At 44.1% G+C, this 17,788-nt stretch overlaps 2 protein-coding genes across 3 annotated transcripts; both read right to left on the reverse strand.

Moving 5' to 3' along the window:
* Positions 1-789: 789 nt before the first annotated feature.
* Positions 790-5,526, reverse strand: LOC123146309 (ankyrin-1). Of its 2 annotated transcripts, none has more exons than XM_044565935.1 (3): positions 4,459-5,526; positions 1,838-2,376; positions 790-1,753 (listed from the first exon to the last, which is right to left on the reverse strand). In XM_044565935.1, the coding sequence occupies exons 1-3, from the start codon at positions 5,237-5,239 to the stop codon at positions 1,007-1,009; spliced, it is 2,067 nt and encodes a 688-aa protein (XP_044421870.1). In that variant the 5' UTR covers positions 5,240-5,526; the 3' UTR covers positions 790-1,006. The 2 variants fall into 2 exon arrangements, with proteins under 2 accessions (XP_044421870.1, XP_044421869.1); XM_044565934.1 differs by having other exon boundaries at positions 1,838-2,385; positions 4,459-5,520.
* Positions 5,527-8,617: 3,091 nt separating this feature from the next.
* LOC123146311 (wall-associated receptor kinase 1) lies at positions 8,618-13,273 on the reverse strand. Its single transcript, XM_044565936.1, has 4 exons — positions 12,920-13,273; positions 11,424-12,174; positions 11,141-11,305; positions 8,618-9,828 (listed from the first exon to the last, which is right to left on the reverse strand). The coding sequence occupies exons 1-4, from the start codon at positions 13,232-13,234 to the stop codon at positions 8,825-8,827; spliced, it is 2,235 nt and encodes a 744-aa protein (XP_044421871.1). The 5' UTR covers positions 13,235-13,273; the 3' UTR covers positions 8,618-8,824.
* Positions 13,274-17,788: the final 4,515 nt, after the last annotated feature.

Here is a 17,788-nt window from a genome sequence, read left to right on the forward strand (position 1 = left end):
CAAATTATGGTCAAACTGTGGTCAAACAATGGTCAAACTAATTATTCTAGAATATTAGTGTTACTAAATAATTATTTCAGTTTTTTTGAATTTTGGTCAAATCTGGTCAAACTGTGGTCAAACTGTGGTCAAACAATGGTCAAAGTAATTATTCCAGAAATATTAGTGTTACTAATTAATTATTGTTTTTTAAAATAATAGTTTCAAACTCAAACAGTGAAATGTGTCACTTCATGCTCAAGCTAAATTCCTGAGGGTTAATAGAATTGACATCTTACTATTGTCAGGAAAACAACAAGTGCAGACTTGGAAACGAGGGAGAATAGAACCCGGAAGTTAAGCGTGCTCAGGCTGGAGTAGTGAGAGGATGGGTGTGCTCAGGCTGGAGTAGTGAGAGGATGGGTGACCGTCCGGGAAGTTAGATGATTTGGAATGATGAGGGGTGATTAGAGATTAGAGGATAAATTGAGCAGTGATGAGGGGTGGTGATTAGAGATTAGAGGTTAAAATAATTCAGAAATTTGAAAATCAAAAAAATTTTAAAAAAAATTCACAAAAAAAATTTTAAAAAAAATATCATAAAATTGGTAACACCAACCGGGACTAAAGGTGGAGCAACAGGCTGCGTCCACGTGGACGGCCTTTAGTCCCGGTTCGTGTAAGAACCGGGACTAAAGGGGGGAGGCATTAGCACTTCAGAGAAATTTCTATTTGAAGTATTGTTAAAATATCTATTGCTAACCAAAAATAAACAGAGCTCCTTCAATTAGCTTAGATGAATCACAAATAGCAGCTTGACAATACGAATATAATTACATTAAGCAACCGTTTACATTGTTGCAAGCACATCAACCCTTGAACACATAAAGATCTAGGCACAACACAACACACACATAATTCATAAAAGTTTCTCACCAAACATAACCTAATGATAGTAGATCTGAAATCATCAATTTCATTGTGAAAAGAGCCACACCTAGCAGACATACGTCTATTTGGCCTCTCTTCAAACAAATGGTGTCGGTGGTTGTACCGCTGGTTCCACTTTGCCAGCGGGGTAGTTTCTTGCAGTCGAACAAAATATGACTATTATGGGCCAAAGTTGAACTGTAATATTGCCTATGATTACGACCACTGATGTTAGGAGTGTCCAAAGTATTCCCTTTCTCATACATAATGGTGCTATCAGAACAACATTTTTTATTGTCAATTCCAAATTTGTATAGAGCAATAGGAGGGAACTCAAGACGCATACTGCTATAGCAGCCTTGTGAGCAACTGGAGATATCATCATATAGGTACCAATTGCAAAGGCAGCCGCCAAGCTTGTAAGTGAAATTTTAATGAAATAGAAGGCCGTTCCTAGGTGCATGATCCGGCTTCGAAGATTATACAAGGACGATCCAGAAGACATGAGGGAAATTGTAGCCATCGTGGCAAAAGTGAAGGCGAGTGCATTGGCCAGGGTGAATGCATCAAAAGCATACCTTCCAGCAAGTGTTGGCGTGCCTCCATTAATGTGATCATCGGCTCTATAACCTCCAGGCATGGCAAAAGTTGCACCAAACGTCACGGTTGCAATTAGGACAGAGCCAATACATAGAGTTTGTGTCCCCTCTTTCACTATCTCCTTGTTTTTATTATCATCCTGTCTTTCTTGGATAATATCATTTTCTTCAAAATAGTCCCGGCGAGAAATACCGCATTTAGCACCAGCAAATTTCAGTGCGAGGTCTATTTTTACTTCACTGTTCTGCAAAATCAAAATAACTAAAGATGAACAACACAAATCACAATTGTTCTGCTGAAAACTAAAATAACCGAGCATGTATATTACCTGGTTGTAATACAGTCCTCCTTCGGGAACATTGCAACGTGCTATATCTAGTGCAGTCTCACCTTTCTCATTTGTTAAATTTAACGATACTTGTCTATTGCCGAATAGAGCACAAAACATCGTCAGACTCCCTTTCTGGATAGCAAGGTGTAGTGCAGTGTTTCCTTCTTTGTCTTGCATATTAAAAATCCATGATAACGATCGGTTTCTGCAAGCAGACCCGACAGTACGTATTTTCATTTTGTCAACTGCAACATGAAGAAATGTCCTTCCCCGAGCATCGCGCAAACCAGCACATCTTGATGACTTCTTAAGAAAATCACTGATGGCAAGTGTTGCATCAACGGATGCAGCCACGTGTATGGGGAATAGTCCATTGTTGTCAGGTTGATACAATGCGTCTGGATTGGCTTCCAGTAGAAGTGCACGTATAGTCCGTCGGTCACTTTGCCCTAGCACAGATGCAACCAAGTGGAGAGGTGTACTTCCATTCTCATCTTGTTGTATTGTAAGGGCTTTGTTCCATTCTAACAACATCTCTGTAAGATCTACAAGTGGCGTCTATCAGTTCAAAAACTAAAAACTAATCAATACGAGAGAAAGAGAAAAGTCAACAACTGAAAGAATTGCCTATAAATTCTATATCTGCCCGGATTTGTGCCTTGTGAGCGCTCTGCATACACTATCTTTTTTTTAGGAAACAGAGAAAAATGCTCGAGCAATTTACAGTTATACTTTGTCTCTTCTATATTATGAGGGCATATAAGCTAGGTTATATGCGTTTTACTTAGCTGGTCATTCCAATTGATTCACGAAGTATACCAATATAATTTGGAACTGTCGAGAGAGAAGAAACACTGAACTTGTACAGATTGCTAGTAGCATCACTTATTCTAGGGACATGGATTGTTTGCTGTGGCAATATACAAAATCTGGGGTCTATTCTATTAGCACCCAGTACAAATTTTAGAAGGGTTAGCCCTGTATGTATACATGTTGTCAGGTCTCTGGTTTCTCCTCCTGGGGCTAACCCTTCTAAAATTTGTACTGGGTGCTTTCTGGGACAAATTCTAGGGACATGGATTGTTTGCTCTCATAATTAATCCATATCTCACCTGTTTTTGATTGTGTGGTAGCTAGAGCTATCTGGGACAAAGTTTCTTGTTATTTTAACAGGGCTGTAGGTTTTTCCTATGTTTTTTTTTTGGAAAAGGAGGCTTTTCCTATGTAAACAATGCTAGTTTCTAGATTACTAAAAAGAATCCTGCTACTCTTAACTCAACACTGTCTGTACTTTGCTGCTCTACTGTGGTGTTTGTGGAGCATTAGAAATGGCATGATCTTCGACAATCTGAAATGGCTCTCTGTTAAGCAGGTTTGGGCTCTGATTCTTCTAACCCTTTGGAAATGGAAGCTCTTGCACTCCGAATGGTTGGAGAGGGAGATAGGCAGGTTCTGTTTATTCTCCAGCCAGGTGCTGCATGCACCTCTCCCCATTGCGCGGGGGTAAATTCAAACCCGTGTGTTTGGAGTAGCAAAATTCCAAGTAGGCTTCCAAAAAACTACCACATTCTAAAAATTTCCAAAACACTAACACAAATTTGGTTGGCTATTTCAAAAAACCCAAATTGTCGTGTTATTAAATTATCTGGCTTATGACACAGCTGGGACCCACCCATAAATGCTGACCACTAACACCGTGAGTGTTGATCATTCGCGCTCGCTCGCGGGCGATGCGCGTTGGCAGGGCAACAAAGGCCAGGACAGAGCCTCCTCCTACTCTCGTCCTTCCCATGGCGGGCCTGGCGCGTGACGAGCTCGCGCAGGAACTTGAAGCGGTGGCCATTGTCCGGGTAACAATTCTTTGTCGACTTAGAAGTTGCAAGAGCCAGGATTTACAGCATATATTTAAAGCATATACCTGACTTTTTGATTTCAAAACATACATGGTAACAATATCATGCACACCTTCTGTGTCAAAATATAGGACATATTTTGGTACTATGACAGTGTCAAACAACGTCTTATGTTATGATACAAAGGGAGTACTTGTCTATGTTAATAAAATCATCATTTTCACGATCCATGTTGTGACTTGCATTTCTTCATAGTCGGAAGGTAGCTATCACCAGTTCACCACACATAAGGGAACTTTGTACATCACAACGCAGTACACGGTGAGATATGTGGTCGTCTGGACTAAAATGAAAGGCGCAACCAAATCGCCATTTCCATTAAAAAAATCGTCATTCCAATGGTTGTGACAGAAAATATACGGCCCTGCTTGGAGCGCAGGTGAATCAGCGGCAGAGCCACAGCCTGGGCAGCCGCCCGGCATATATTTCCCCCTCTCTCTCTCTCTTTTTTTCTTTTGCATAAGGGAGTTCGCTCTGATTTTCATTAATGAAAGCCAAGCTACATAGGATATGGTCCAAAGGATAAAAAAACGAGTTGAAGGAAATATGCATATACATACAAGTCCCACTAATAAAATATTTTGATCAGAACAAAACACTAACGATTCTAATCCAAATTTATGCTAAATTATTGTAAATGTTTTGCAAAAATGTGTCGACGGCTTAAATGAGATTTGAGGTTGAAAATGAAGTGAGCATGAGTACCTTTGCCTCGGAGAACAGCAGCATGCAAGGCATTTTGTCCATTTGGTCCGGAGTATGAAAGAACCCCGTCGCTCAACTCGTAGAGTGTTTTTGTGATGCTTTTTCTTTGAAGTAAGATGGCCAGGTATAGCGGCGAAGTACCGTCCTTCGGAAAACTGGCTAATTGTGAGTCCTCCTCCATGAGCAACTTGACTACTTTATATTGCCCAATGAAGCAAGACTTGGCAGCGGCATGCAAGGCTGTCTCGTTGATCTTATTTTCTGTTCTCAGCAGTGCCTTCACTCTGTTAGTGCTGCCGTCCTCGCCTCTAGCAAGATCAATGAGAAGAGACACCATTTGGATGTTGGCCATCCGTGCAGCACAGTGCAAGGGTGTATCTCCCCTGCTGTTCTGCATGAAGAGGAGGTCTGGTGCCTTCCCGTAGATGAAACCAGCTTTTTTCAAGAAATCCTCGTGATAACTAGTGGTGGCGGCAACCACATGGAGAAGAGTGTCACCTCCGGCGGTGACCGCATACACGAGCGACTCTCGGAGAAATGCTTCTTCGTCACCGGGTGGAGAAGCTGACTGCACTGCCAGGTTTCCGACGGTGCCGTTGCTGGGGGCGGCTGTTTGCCCGTCAAGAAGCGATTCCAGCTTGTTGAAAGTGCCCGAGCATGCTGCCGCTGCCAGAAGTCCGGCACCCATCTTGACCTCCATGGGGGTCGCCGGCGGAGGAGCAGCAATTGCCACAGCGGGTGAGCTAGAACCGGGAGCGGTCTCCCCGGTGCTCGACGCCATCGACCACCAAGGTACACGAAGGGGTTGCAGATCTGGTGAGTGGAATTAGAGACGGGAACGGATCAAAGTGGAGGAGCTCGAACGGATGGATTTGCTTGGGGCTAGCAGCTATGTGGGTAAAAAGGAGGCGAGCAAGACGTCGGAGCAGAGGGAGGCGAGAGTGTGAGTGGGTACTGGGGAGGAGGTGACCGGCACCGGCCAGCCCCCCTCTCATTTACCTCGGCCAACGCTGCTCCATCACGTTTGAATTGAATGGAAGCTGTCCATGCAGGCATACCGATTTATTACTGCTTTTTACGCCCCACCATGGCTCGCTTGGACCCAAGAACCAACTGCACGCATCATCAATGAACTATACTGAAGCGCGCCGTGCGGGCTGCAGCCGTAGCTGGGTTGCCGTTGGTTGCATTGCATGCATCATGAATGCTTGACTGAAGTACTCCTCCAGTGTGCATGCGGCCAGCCACATGCGTTGCAGTGCATCGCGGCACGCCGGCCAGCACATTACACGTTGATCACTCCACGCGGCAGAAAAGGACGACGACGACGACTTACTGTTGTGATCTGAGCTAGCCGGTCTCCGTGTGCAGACGTCAAATCAGCATTGAATCACGCCAGACGGAGCGACCGCACCAAGATCTCCGTGTGGTCTCGTGCAAGCTAGTAAAGGTTGCGAGAGGCGCCAAGGCACCGTTCATGTTCAGTAGTGGCTGGGGCGCCACTTGGTGGCGCTTCTTGAGCCGGGATTTGCTTGAATGGGGAGTGAGGAGAGGAGGAGGCGACACGGCTTACTGCTGCCTCCTCGTGCTCCGGCACCTTTGCATTGAATTGAAGGCCGGATCGGAGAGGTTCATGGCAGGCGAGGGAGGAGGCGACTTGACTTGACCTGCCAGCCCTGCACCACCACCACCCTAGCTAGCTACTCCTGCTGGCTGCTGGCTTCACTCGCTTGGGCAGAAGCAGTAGCTGCATGCACCATCAATGCACGGCCGTTGCATCATGAATGCTGCCTGAACCGAGCCGTGCAGACTATGGACGTAGACGACGCGTTGCATGGTGCACGCAAGCTGCTCCTCCCTTGTGCATGCGGCCACATGCGGTGCACTCCATCGACCGCGCCACACCGTCCCTCCGTCCGTGCAAGCACCCACCCCGGTGGTAGACGAGACGACGACGGTGACAACCACTTACTACTTGCTCGTAGTTACTGTTGCCACGGTGTGCAGCGCTCGCATGCACTTGCTCTCTTGTCAAATCCGCATTCGATATAAAGAAAGGCGAAAACACATGAATCCGTAAATTGGTTGCATATAAAAAAACACAGCAATTTACTACTCAAATAAGTCTATGCTGTCAGAAACACAGCAATTTACTACTCAAATAAATCCATTAAATTTTTGAAAGTATTATATTACTTCCTTTGAATCAAATGGGCACTAGAGGAAAAATTTTATGGATTGGAATCCTTCAACAATTTTTTTGAAAGTCGTTTGAGCCAAGACGCCGCCTATCTTAGAGCATCTACAACAAGACGACCCACATGCTCCAAATGCTCGGTTGCCCAATCGCTGTCCGGATGAAAAAATATCACCCAATCGGACGCCCTCAATCCGGCCCAAACGTCCGGACTGAGCGGCACTCCCCATACCTGACCAATATCTGGGGTGGATATGGCGATGCCCGGACCTGTCCCTATGAATCAAACTCTTCATACATGGATATTTGCAGATATGGCAGACATTACGCCACATGATCCCTATGAATCATTATGAAGCACTTATCAATTTTAAATATTTGACATCATTGCTAAATTATTAAAGTAATATCGAGAAGAGGCAGCGGCTAAAACGGGTCAAAAATCAACTGATAAAAAATCGGCATAACCTTTGTTAAAAATTGAACATATTGAGTTTTAGAAATTTGGCAAAACGGAAAGTAATCAACGTTTTGCCAAAATGTTGGAACTCATGTTTCAATCCCTGCAAATATAACATATAACTTACACTTGTCATATGTAAGAAGATTCAACTCAACTTGACATTTTTTTATAATACATTATCACAAAAAATATTTAAATGCAACTTGTTTCTCTTAGCAAAATCTACGGAAAAAATCGGCCTAACCTTTGCTAAAAAAAGTGAACTTATTGAGTTTCAGAAAATTTGTGAAACGGAAATTAATCAACGTTTAGCCGAAATGTTGGAACTCATGTTTTTATCCCTGCAAATATAACATATAATTGCCACTTATCATATGCTAGCGAATGGACCCATAAGTCGTCCACACTTTTCCTTTCTCTCTCTCATTACGCTCATGGCCGGAGGTCACCCTGCCAAGCATCCAGACCAGCTCCCTGGCCGTCACCCCTGTCATCGAGATCAAGCGCCCGCGGTCCGAACTCGCGCCCACGGCCGCTCCCCGGCTGGACCTAGCGTGCCGCTTGCACGAGTTGGCCGAGGCTGGACCTGTGTTATCCGTGCGTGCATCCACACGCCAGCATGCGCGAACGCGCACCTAGATCGAAGCTCGCGCGCCGGTGATGCCTCCTGCACGAGCACCATGAGCTAGTCGTGGCCGCTCGCGCCCGTGGCATCCCCATGGCCGCTCCTAGCCACAGCTGGCGCGCCCGCGGCACCGCCTGCACGGGCTGACCAGGAGCTGGCCGAGGATGCTCGGTGACCACGCATCCAACGTGTTTGATAAAATGTCTACAAAGATGAGAGGTTGAAAGTAGGGGTCATGATTATTTTGCAGCAAAAATTAGAGGATTGTCGGAGGCGCCTGGACGCTGACTGGGCGCGGGCGTTTGTGACTCCAAATTAGAAGATGCTTGTTGTAGATGCTCTAACAAATGGCCCGGTCAGCGAGCATTTGTGACTCCAAATTAGATGGTCCTTGTTGTAGATGCTCTAACAAACGGGATGTCACGCCGTCGCCAACAAAACTGTACCAAAACAAGTCACAACATTCTAAAAAAAAAATCTCATGACCAACGTTCTGTGAAGCCTCGGCATCAGTCAGACACTCTCGTCGTGGACACCAACCAGTTGATCCCAAATGAGCTAGCAGTAATTAAACCTTTTTTTTCGATGAGTAATTAAATCTTTTGACGTCGTTGCTATAAGTTCACCCTAGAAGTGTACCAGGAAGCTAAAACATAGGCAACATTCAGTCTCGAGACCATTTATACCAGGACGTTAGGATGCAGTCGATGTACGCGGTGCAGGCAGTCGGTCATTTTGATGCATGCATACATATTAACACGTTCCGACTCGTGAACAATGTCAAATAAAATAATTTACAACTTTTGACCAGCCATAGTGTAGATGCATGCCCTATACACTAAACAATGATCATTATTTATGAATAAACTGAACCTAGTACCAGTGACATTTGATTTGATGAACTAACACATACATTTGGCAGTAAACACACAGGGTTACTCAATGAGTTACATTACATATTTTCTTGGGACAAAGGGCGACTCCCCTCCTTCTACTTGAAGTATTTTATCCACAACAGCAATACAAATATACACATTGTCCCATCCATAGTTTCCTATCTCGACAAATATAGACAACCTGACTATAGTTCACAAACAAGTTGCGACTTATGGGATTGATTCAATATGAAAAGGCGATTGAATACGTCTGTCATCGATGGCCTTTGATCCACATCAAGGCTAAGACATTCCACGGCGATCCCTGTCAAACTATCCAGAATCTCCAAATCCTCAGTTACAATAATTTCCTTGTCAAACAAGTGAGTTGCTTTCCTCTCTTTTTTGTAAGCTTCAAGGAAATTGATCACTAAGCTACTACCCTCGGAATGTGTGGCTTTCTTCCTACTAATAAGCTCCAAGATGACAACTCCAAAACTGTAGACATCACTTTTTTCTGTTAGTCGGCCTGTCTGCAGATATACTGGATCCATATAACTCATGTCACCAATAATAGATCCCGTGTGCTGTTTGTCTCTCGCAATCAACCTTGATATACCAAAGTCTGAAATCTTTGGCACAAACTTGTCATCCAAAAGTATATTTGCTGGTTTAACGTCACCATGTAGGATCTTGATATTGGTTTTTGAGTGCATATAAACCAGACCATCTGCTGATTCTGCAGCAATACTTAAACGCACACCCAAGTTGAGGGGCACCTTGTTTTTGCCGTGAAGAATGTCATCGAGGCTACCACTACAGAGAAACTCATAGACTAGAATCGGGGCTTCGACTTCTAGGCAACAACCTATGAGCCTAACGATGTTCTTGTGGATGACTTGAGATTGAATGATGACTTCATTTGCAAACTGTTCATTCTCTAGCACACTACCACTAATCGGCTTCTTCACAGCGACTGGTTCATTATCAAGAATTCCCTTGTAAACTTCACCAAAGCCACCTTTCCCAATAAAATTGCTACTCTTAAAAATTGGCTTGAGCTTCTCCTTTTCAAACAGTTTTATGAATTTTGCCTTCTCTAATGTACGCCCACCGTTCTTCTCATAAAATTCTCTAGTTTTCTTTTTCTCTTTGCGAAGAAGAATAAGGAATGATATGGCTGCAATGATAAAAATACCACCTATTCCACCTGGATGGACACATAAATAAAAAGATTTCATATAATTGAATTCTAAGAACTATTCTGTGTGCAGAAGAAAATATTAAAAGGGAGCAACACTTCTGATAACTTGCTTTGTTTTGTTTTCACAATAGCATTGATTTCCTACCTCAGGGTCACTACGGGGGTGTTTGGTTACAGGAACTAGACTAAAAAAAGTCCCTATAAGTCCCCATGTAACCAAACAAGAGGGACTTATTCTACAGGGACTAGAAAAAGACTCTACTGGAGAGTCTTTTTTCTTTAGTCACTGGGACTAAAAAAAAGTCTAGTCCCTTGCAACCAAACACCCCCTATGTGGCTACATGATAAGACCCACTATCCAATGGTACAAAGGGGTTTGTGCCAAGTTCCGATGTGGGGATTTGCCCACACGCTGGTTAATTCATTGATTTGTCATTAGTGTCACATATGAACATGCGTTTTTTTTCAAAGACATCCACGTGAGAAAAAAATATATTATCACAGACGATTTTGTGAACCGTCTGACTTTATTGGTCACTAGTAATACAAGCCTATCACATATGACTTTGGGTGAGGAACCGTTTGTGATATGACCCAAAGCTGAGAACATCCGAGGGTTACATCTAGGAGTTTGTGTGAGGAACCCTGGCTGCACTAAACACCCATCCCTACTCCTTCTGCCTCATAAATAAAAAAACCAATCCTATTCACAGCAGCGCCTACTAAAACCATTGCCACGCTTGTATAGCTCACAAGTACTTAAATTGTATGTACCCATGTGCAGATCTAGAAAACACCCATGAGTTTAGTTCCGGGCATATCGAGACTTTCAAATTTGGACTCTAAGACCGGGAGATCTGGGCCTCCAAACATTTCGGCACCATTTTTTTTGCCGAAACATTTCGGCACCAGTTAACCGTCTGTTTAGTTTCAGCACTGTTCCAGATTATCAAATCTTAGTAGGTCAGGTTTAGTAGGGAGTAACAGGTATAAGAAGAAAATATAAAGTGAAAATAAACATTATGTTGCATTCCTGGCACGGCAACAATTTCGTTCATTTTTTGACCTTTTTCGGACGCACTAGTAGAAAGCCCCATTACCACCACCAGATAGACCGGTACCTACCATGTTCTGCTAGTTATACTCGGGAATGTGTCTTGAGGGGACACATGCTGATTAAGCAGCATTAAGTAGATGTAACAACAAAATTATGCACGACTACAAACAGAGAAGAAAGGGTAGATTCAGATCCTGTACTATTAGCTAGATAGGAGTATATAAAACAACAAGAACAGTCATAGCCCAAATTTGTGCTTACCCAAAATCACTCGTGCTGTTGCGGGGAATTTATCTGTGCAGGTTCCTTTTATGCCGTCGCCTTTCATTCCTGGCTTACATGGACAATCATAGCCTCCTAACTTGTTTTTGCAGATCCCGTCAGCGGTGCAAGGATACAAATCGCGGATTTTGCACTCATCAATGTCTGAAAAGGAGAAATACAAAGGCATGAATGAAATTAAGATGGAGTTTCTATATGAGCTATTGTGGCGTAAAATTAAAAGAGAGAGTCTGAATTTGGAAACTGAAAAAAATATTTCCACCTTGGCATCCATTGACGATGTAAGGGTTGCCATCGTAATGGTCCCAGCACTTGCAGACATACCCCTGGCCACTAGTCGCGTTGGCACAAGAGCTGTTGCCACTGACACAGGCGTAGTCTGGAGGTGGCGGTTGGCCTTTCGCCGGACATGAACCGTTCGGGATGGAGAAATCGATCACGAAAGGGACGCCCCTCGGGTATTTCTTGGGTAGCACCTCGTAGCCATACATGTCTGGCGTGGAGAAGTTGTACCATGAGCTCTCCACCACCATGGCGTAGGAGCACGGGTTGGTCTTAAACAACGTGTTATTTTTTCTCACTGTGAACGACGGTGCAAGCTCTCTGATGGGAAATGCTTCCGGCAAGGCGGCTTCACAGCAGCCCCGCCCCTTGCATGACCCGTTGGTTGCGAACTCGAGGAACTGCGGCTCCATGAGATCTGAAAGGCAGGAGAGAATTAATTCCTGCCATGAGTTGCCATGCACGGACGGCGACCACGGGTAGCTATAGACCCTAGTCTGGACTCTCCAGCCGACGCCAATGACAACATTGCCCTCTGTCGACAGGAGGAACGGACTTATCTTTTTGCCCAACTTCATATTTTGATTCTTCAGTAAGTAATCGGTTTGATTTTGGCTGCACATAGAAGAGAACGCGCCGTATGCGCGCACCTCACCCTTTCCAACGGATATATCAATGAGCTCGAAGGCCGTGATATCCAGTGATCTACTCCAAACTTGACTCCACTCTGGCTGCATTAATTTACGATCAAATAGAAAGCAACATTAATTAATTACAGCTCCGTGTTAAAAATCATTGATTAATTACCACATAGTAAATCATTATGCACATAATTGGAGATAACTTGGCACGATGCAACTAGCAAGATAGCGAAACATCTGTCTTTTGCAAGCATGATGAGTCTATTAAACACTTATTTTTTTAATGTAAATTCGGTTGTGCTGTGTGACATAGTTCAAGTAGCTTCAAATCTGTATCGCCATGTAGTGCACCTAACATGTTAGGTAATTGATTGCGGGGTATTGATAAACAATTTTCCGGACATATTTTTGTGGGGGCGGATGCCTTATGCTAGACATTGTGAGTTACCAGAAATGATGTAGTTTTTAACAATACATGTGTTTCATCTCCCGTGCAGGTTATTAATGCATGTACTTAATAACTCCGTACTTAGACTATCCTGCAGAGGCTGGAGGACAACTGCATTTTTATGATGGGTCTACATGGCTAGAGCGTACGGTCAGGGAGATTTTCTCACCCCATGGATGGCAGTGTACTCCCCAGATAGGATTTGCCCCACCCTAAGATGAGTTGATTTTTTATTGCTGTAAAACAGTATTTATTTTTGGGTCGTTTGGACTTGTTATCTGTGTGCGTCATGCTATGCAGAGGCCGGGCATTCTTTCGATACGGTTGTATCACCTCGATATTTCAACTCAATGAAATGTCCTTTATCGAAAAACTAAAACAGCTTACCTCCACCCTGATTTGCTCCTCGAATATATACTGATATACTCCGCTGTTCGCAAGGTAGGCGCGATGAGGATTGAAGGAGTCGTTGCAAGTGACCTGGAAGCCCTCACGGAAGCAACCTGACTTCATGCCGAACGGGTAGGGGATGCTTATGTTGCCGCACTTGTCGGGGCAACTGGCAAGTGTGATCTGATGCTGCTCATCTTGATCAACAGCACCATCCCCCAGGATCATGTGAGTTGCTGTTGGAAGGAGGAGGAGGAGGAGGAGTATGATAGTTGGCCGTGGTTGGGAACGGGATTCTAAGGGTGGGGTCATGCTGGTGTGTGTTTTGCGCTCCCTTGCAAGCTCACTCTGTCTATGATATGGATGCAAAGCTAATTAAGCTCCGTTCAGGCTTATTGAGTCATCTTAACTTATATATTGGTAGCATCGACGGTTCTACTCTAACCCCATCGTCATTCTTTGCTAGTACTAGTACTAATCTTCATCTTCTCTCTCTTTTTACTATAAGACGCTTGTTTATTTGAAGTGGCAGTTCCACAAGCTACAAAAGAATGTACTCAATTAGTCAAGAAGGAAAGTTGACACCTTTGCTAAAAGAAAAGCTGGAACACCTACCATTGCAAGGAAGTTGCCACCTTCTCTTTCTAAAAGGGCTCCGATTCTCTGCTTTAGAAATGCATCTTCGTATGATTTGATTCTGTCTGCCACCATCTCATCGAGGAACACACGCGATCGATTGAGGGGAATTGTTGCTTATCTGCTAGCTTACCCCACATATTTCAGCTATGTTCTAACTAGTCAAGCAGCAATGATTAGACCGTGACTTGGTCCAATAAGATAAGAAAGGTTGCACGGCCTTCTTTCTGTTGTCTAAGAGGCGGGCCATGATCATAATAGAGGCCTCTTCGCCCTTTTGGATTTTGATATTAAGCTACCACGTGGTGATGATGGTAGCATATAGGTTATGCAGGAGGCGAGCATGACAACATTTGCTCCTAGGCCCCAAATACTGAATGAGGAAAAAAGCTTGGGTCTGTCCTCCGTGATGTGTTGTTCATACAATGTTGGGTCTGTCTTCCATACTTTGGTGTTCATACGATATGGAGTCAACATAAGTTGCTGATGTTTATTCTTTATATACATAATGTAAGCTTTTACTAGTCACAGTCTCTACATCATATGATGGATACAACCCAACTTATTTACATCGTTTATTACATAGTTCCAAGACAAAGATGTTGCTGCAAAGAAAGAAGGACCAAAAACACATGAAAGGGCGATAACACATATAAAAAAAGAGAGTATTGAGCTCTTGGGGTGATAACACATATCATCCACAAAAAAATTGCAGCCAAGGAATGAAAACAAGGCGACATCAGAGACTGCCCAGAATGATATGTTAGTTCGAGTGGCCCATGGCTTTCTTTTCTACTCTGCTATGCTTGAAAAGCTTTTTTTTTTGGGGGGTCATGCCACACTAATATCATAATTTCTGCATGTTTTTGTTTTCCCCCGATATGCGACATAACAAGTTGAAGCTATTCCTCAACAAAACTTGTAAACTGCTGGCTCCACTCTCATCAATGAGCGCACAAAAAGTCACTTTGTCCTAGTAGAAATCAGAACCACAGCGCTACCTAACTGACACCAAAAATATCGACCACCACCACCACGTTGTATGCAAAAAGCATTTTGAAAAACAATAACCGAAACTTCTGAGTAAACTACAACCCAGCTATCTCTAAACACTGAACATGTTAGAAAACAAATAAAATAATGTAGATGGATCCTACACGGACTGTGTCAGCAATTATGTGATGAAACCAGTGCGAGCAATATTCTGTCAAATCTTAGGCTTGATGTCCATGTACTTCTTAAGCGATGAGAGCTACCATGAATAGCCTGTCATTTTTAGTTTGTCTAGCTAGCTGTGTTTTCTCAGTTGCATTTCAGCTAAGTTTTTTTTTCTTTCAGTTACTTGTTTTAGAGATTTTTCAATTCAAGTTTCGTTTTGTAGGCACATATGCTTGATTTCAGCGCTGCACAGTTGGACCTCTGCTTTGCTCAGACTGCTAGTGTTCTGATCATTTTCCTTCATATTTCTTCCCTATTTCTTTCCTTCAGGCAATTTTCAGTTAGCTTGCAGGACAACCACCTTTATAGCCTGCAACATTTCTTACTGTAATTTATTTTGATTTGAAATCAGTTTTTAGGTCTGAGACATCAGATGATATTCATATCTGTAGTTTAGTCACTGAATTCTCCTTCTGTCTATTATCATTTTTTAGTTAGCTCATCCCTAATTTCCTTCAGTTTGTGATCTTGGCATTCACTAATCAGCCTCTTCAATTTTTTCTTTCGTCAATCGTCATTTTTTATTCTCAGTGTCTTTTTCTTCAATCAGTTATCTTATTCTTCGATCTCTTTTTTCGACAAAGGGTGAATTCTATTGTCTCAAAATGGAGCATTTAGAGGATACATAACACAATGAATACACATCCGACCTCTGCATAGCTAGGATGCACACAGCCACGAACACACGAACACAAAAAATACGCCAGCAAAATAGCAGTCACATAAGGTGAAATCTATGCGTAGGCGAGAAAAAAAAACTCAAAACGATTAGATCCGCGATTGGCAAACTATAATAATGACCATATCCGCACCAAGCATCTCATGACATCACACGGATGACGATGTTCTTCAACAGCAACGCTTTTAGAAAGGGAGCGGCGCTCAAGCACCTCCGTCACCGGATCCAACCAATCAAGGCTAGTTTCTAGGTTTTCACCCTGATGAACCAGCCCGAGCATATCGGAGCAATGCCTTCAACAAGGTAACGATGTAAAAGCATCGCCATTGCCAGGTACATATAACCAGTTTGGGTAAAACCTATGTTTTCACCTCGGAACTCGAGACTGAAGTCAATCATGCGTTGTCACCACCACTTTTCCATGATCCAGCAGCTTCATGTGATGTATGACCGCAGCCACTGCACCACCATCCCTTCGCGTCAAGCCGTCACACGTAGTTTGCATCTTGTCGTGAAGTCACCACTGGAGCTGAAGAGAGGAACCCCACTAAGATCTATCGGTAGCCACTGCGATCCCGCAGAGAGGTCGACACTGCAGACCGGAGTGGTCAACAAGGACAAGGGGGCAACATGGAACATGCACTAGTCGCCGCATCTGCCACTAGGTAGGCGACGCCACCATTGCCGGACCCGGACGACGCAAGACCCTTGGCCTGCTGACACCACCATGGCGTTGGAAGGCGAGGACGAGCTAACGACAACCACCTCAGGCCACACGCTGACAGACCTCCATGGCCGGATCTGAGCGAGATGATCCTATGGAGAAGGTAGCCAAAGAACCGGCTGCATTCGGCATGGATGCCTCCAAACATCATAGGACGGATCTGCCGCTGTGAGGAATGGAAGGACGAGAAGATCTCTCGCCGCCACCGTCGGCCGCCACTGGCGCAACCGACCGGCGATGGCGAGGACGGGAGGAACAAGAGCAGGAGCCTGAGGTGGCGGGGTTGGGCGGCCGCCCGTGTCGCCCAAGCGAGCGACACGGGGCAGTTGCGATCTTCTTCGATCTTTGCTACTTCTTTCTCCATTTCTTCCCTGTTTCCCTCTTTCTTCAGTTTCTGTTTGTTCACTTTCTTCCTTGATTTATTGCTCTGTTTCTGCAGTCTTTTTGTCTTGTCATTCTCAGTTTGTATCTCAACCTTGTCATTCTCAGTTGTTGCCTCCATTCTCAATTTTCTACGTTAGACATTCCAATAGTACACGTAAAATAGCTAAAATCCAGTATCTAAATAGCTTATCCAATAATCACCCGCTTACCAGGTTTGTGGAACAAGGAAGAGTGCCATATTGTACTACTTATCCTATCTTTCATTGCCATTATCCAGACTGGTTTTTCGGTTCGGTCGCGGCGAGATGTTGGCGTGCATATGCATGACGCCAGCCAGCAAGATGTTATCGCAACTCATGAGGATTCCACGCGCGCCTACGCCTGGCTAGGTAGGCCTAGGTATGTACGACGGATCACGCCTCAACGACCAACTATATATAATTTTTTTGAGAGAACTTTCGATCTATTAATCTTCAATCGTGGTATGGCGAGCACAAGAAATAATAAAAATTTAATCTAAATCCGTAAACCACCTAATGACAACTACAAACACTGAAGCGAGCTGAAGGTGTGCCGCCGTCATTACCCCTTCCTCGTCTGAGTCGAACGTAGTACACAGTTGAGAAGTCGTCGTGCTAAGACTCCAAAGGACCAGCGCAATATAGTAGCAACCGCCGCTGATGAAGAGTAGCGTAGATCATAAGAATCCAACCTGAAAACACATGGACGTAGAGGAATTACGACTAGACCCGGGAAAATTCATCAAGGATAGACCCGCCAGAGACATACCTCCACACGCCCAATGATGAAGCTAGACACACCATCGGAACAGGGGCTCGGCAGAAAGAACCTTACTTCATCTTCAGGGAGTCGCCGTCGTCTCATCTTCTTGACCATATGGCACAAACTTTAACAAAACATGATGAAACAACTAAAAACAAAGCCCTCCCGCTGACAAGGGCCGAGATCCACCGTGCCGCCATGGCCCTAAAGCCACCGGAGATGAGGCGGACCGATAGCGACGTCAGCGGGAGACAGGGGAAACTCGACTTTTCTTGAGGAGGCAAGGTCGTTTTTTTTAACGTAACTGCCTCAATCATACAAAGGACGGCGCGACCATATACATACATAAAATCAGTTTCGTGTGTCCGATGTTGGAATATTGCCCACAGGATCGATCACATCAATTAACGATGAACATGCACACATAAAAACTGATAGCCAA

Source organism: Triticum aestivum, chromosome 6D (assembly GCF_018294505.1).
Source record: "Triticum aestivum cultivar Chinese Spring chromosome 6D, IWGSC CS RefSeq v2.1, whole genome shotgun sequence".
In the NCBI taxonomy this organism is placed as follows: Eukaryota; Viridiplantae; Streptophyta; class Magnoliopsida; order Poales; family Poaceae; genus Triticum; species Triticum aestivum.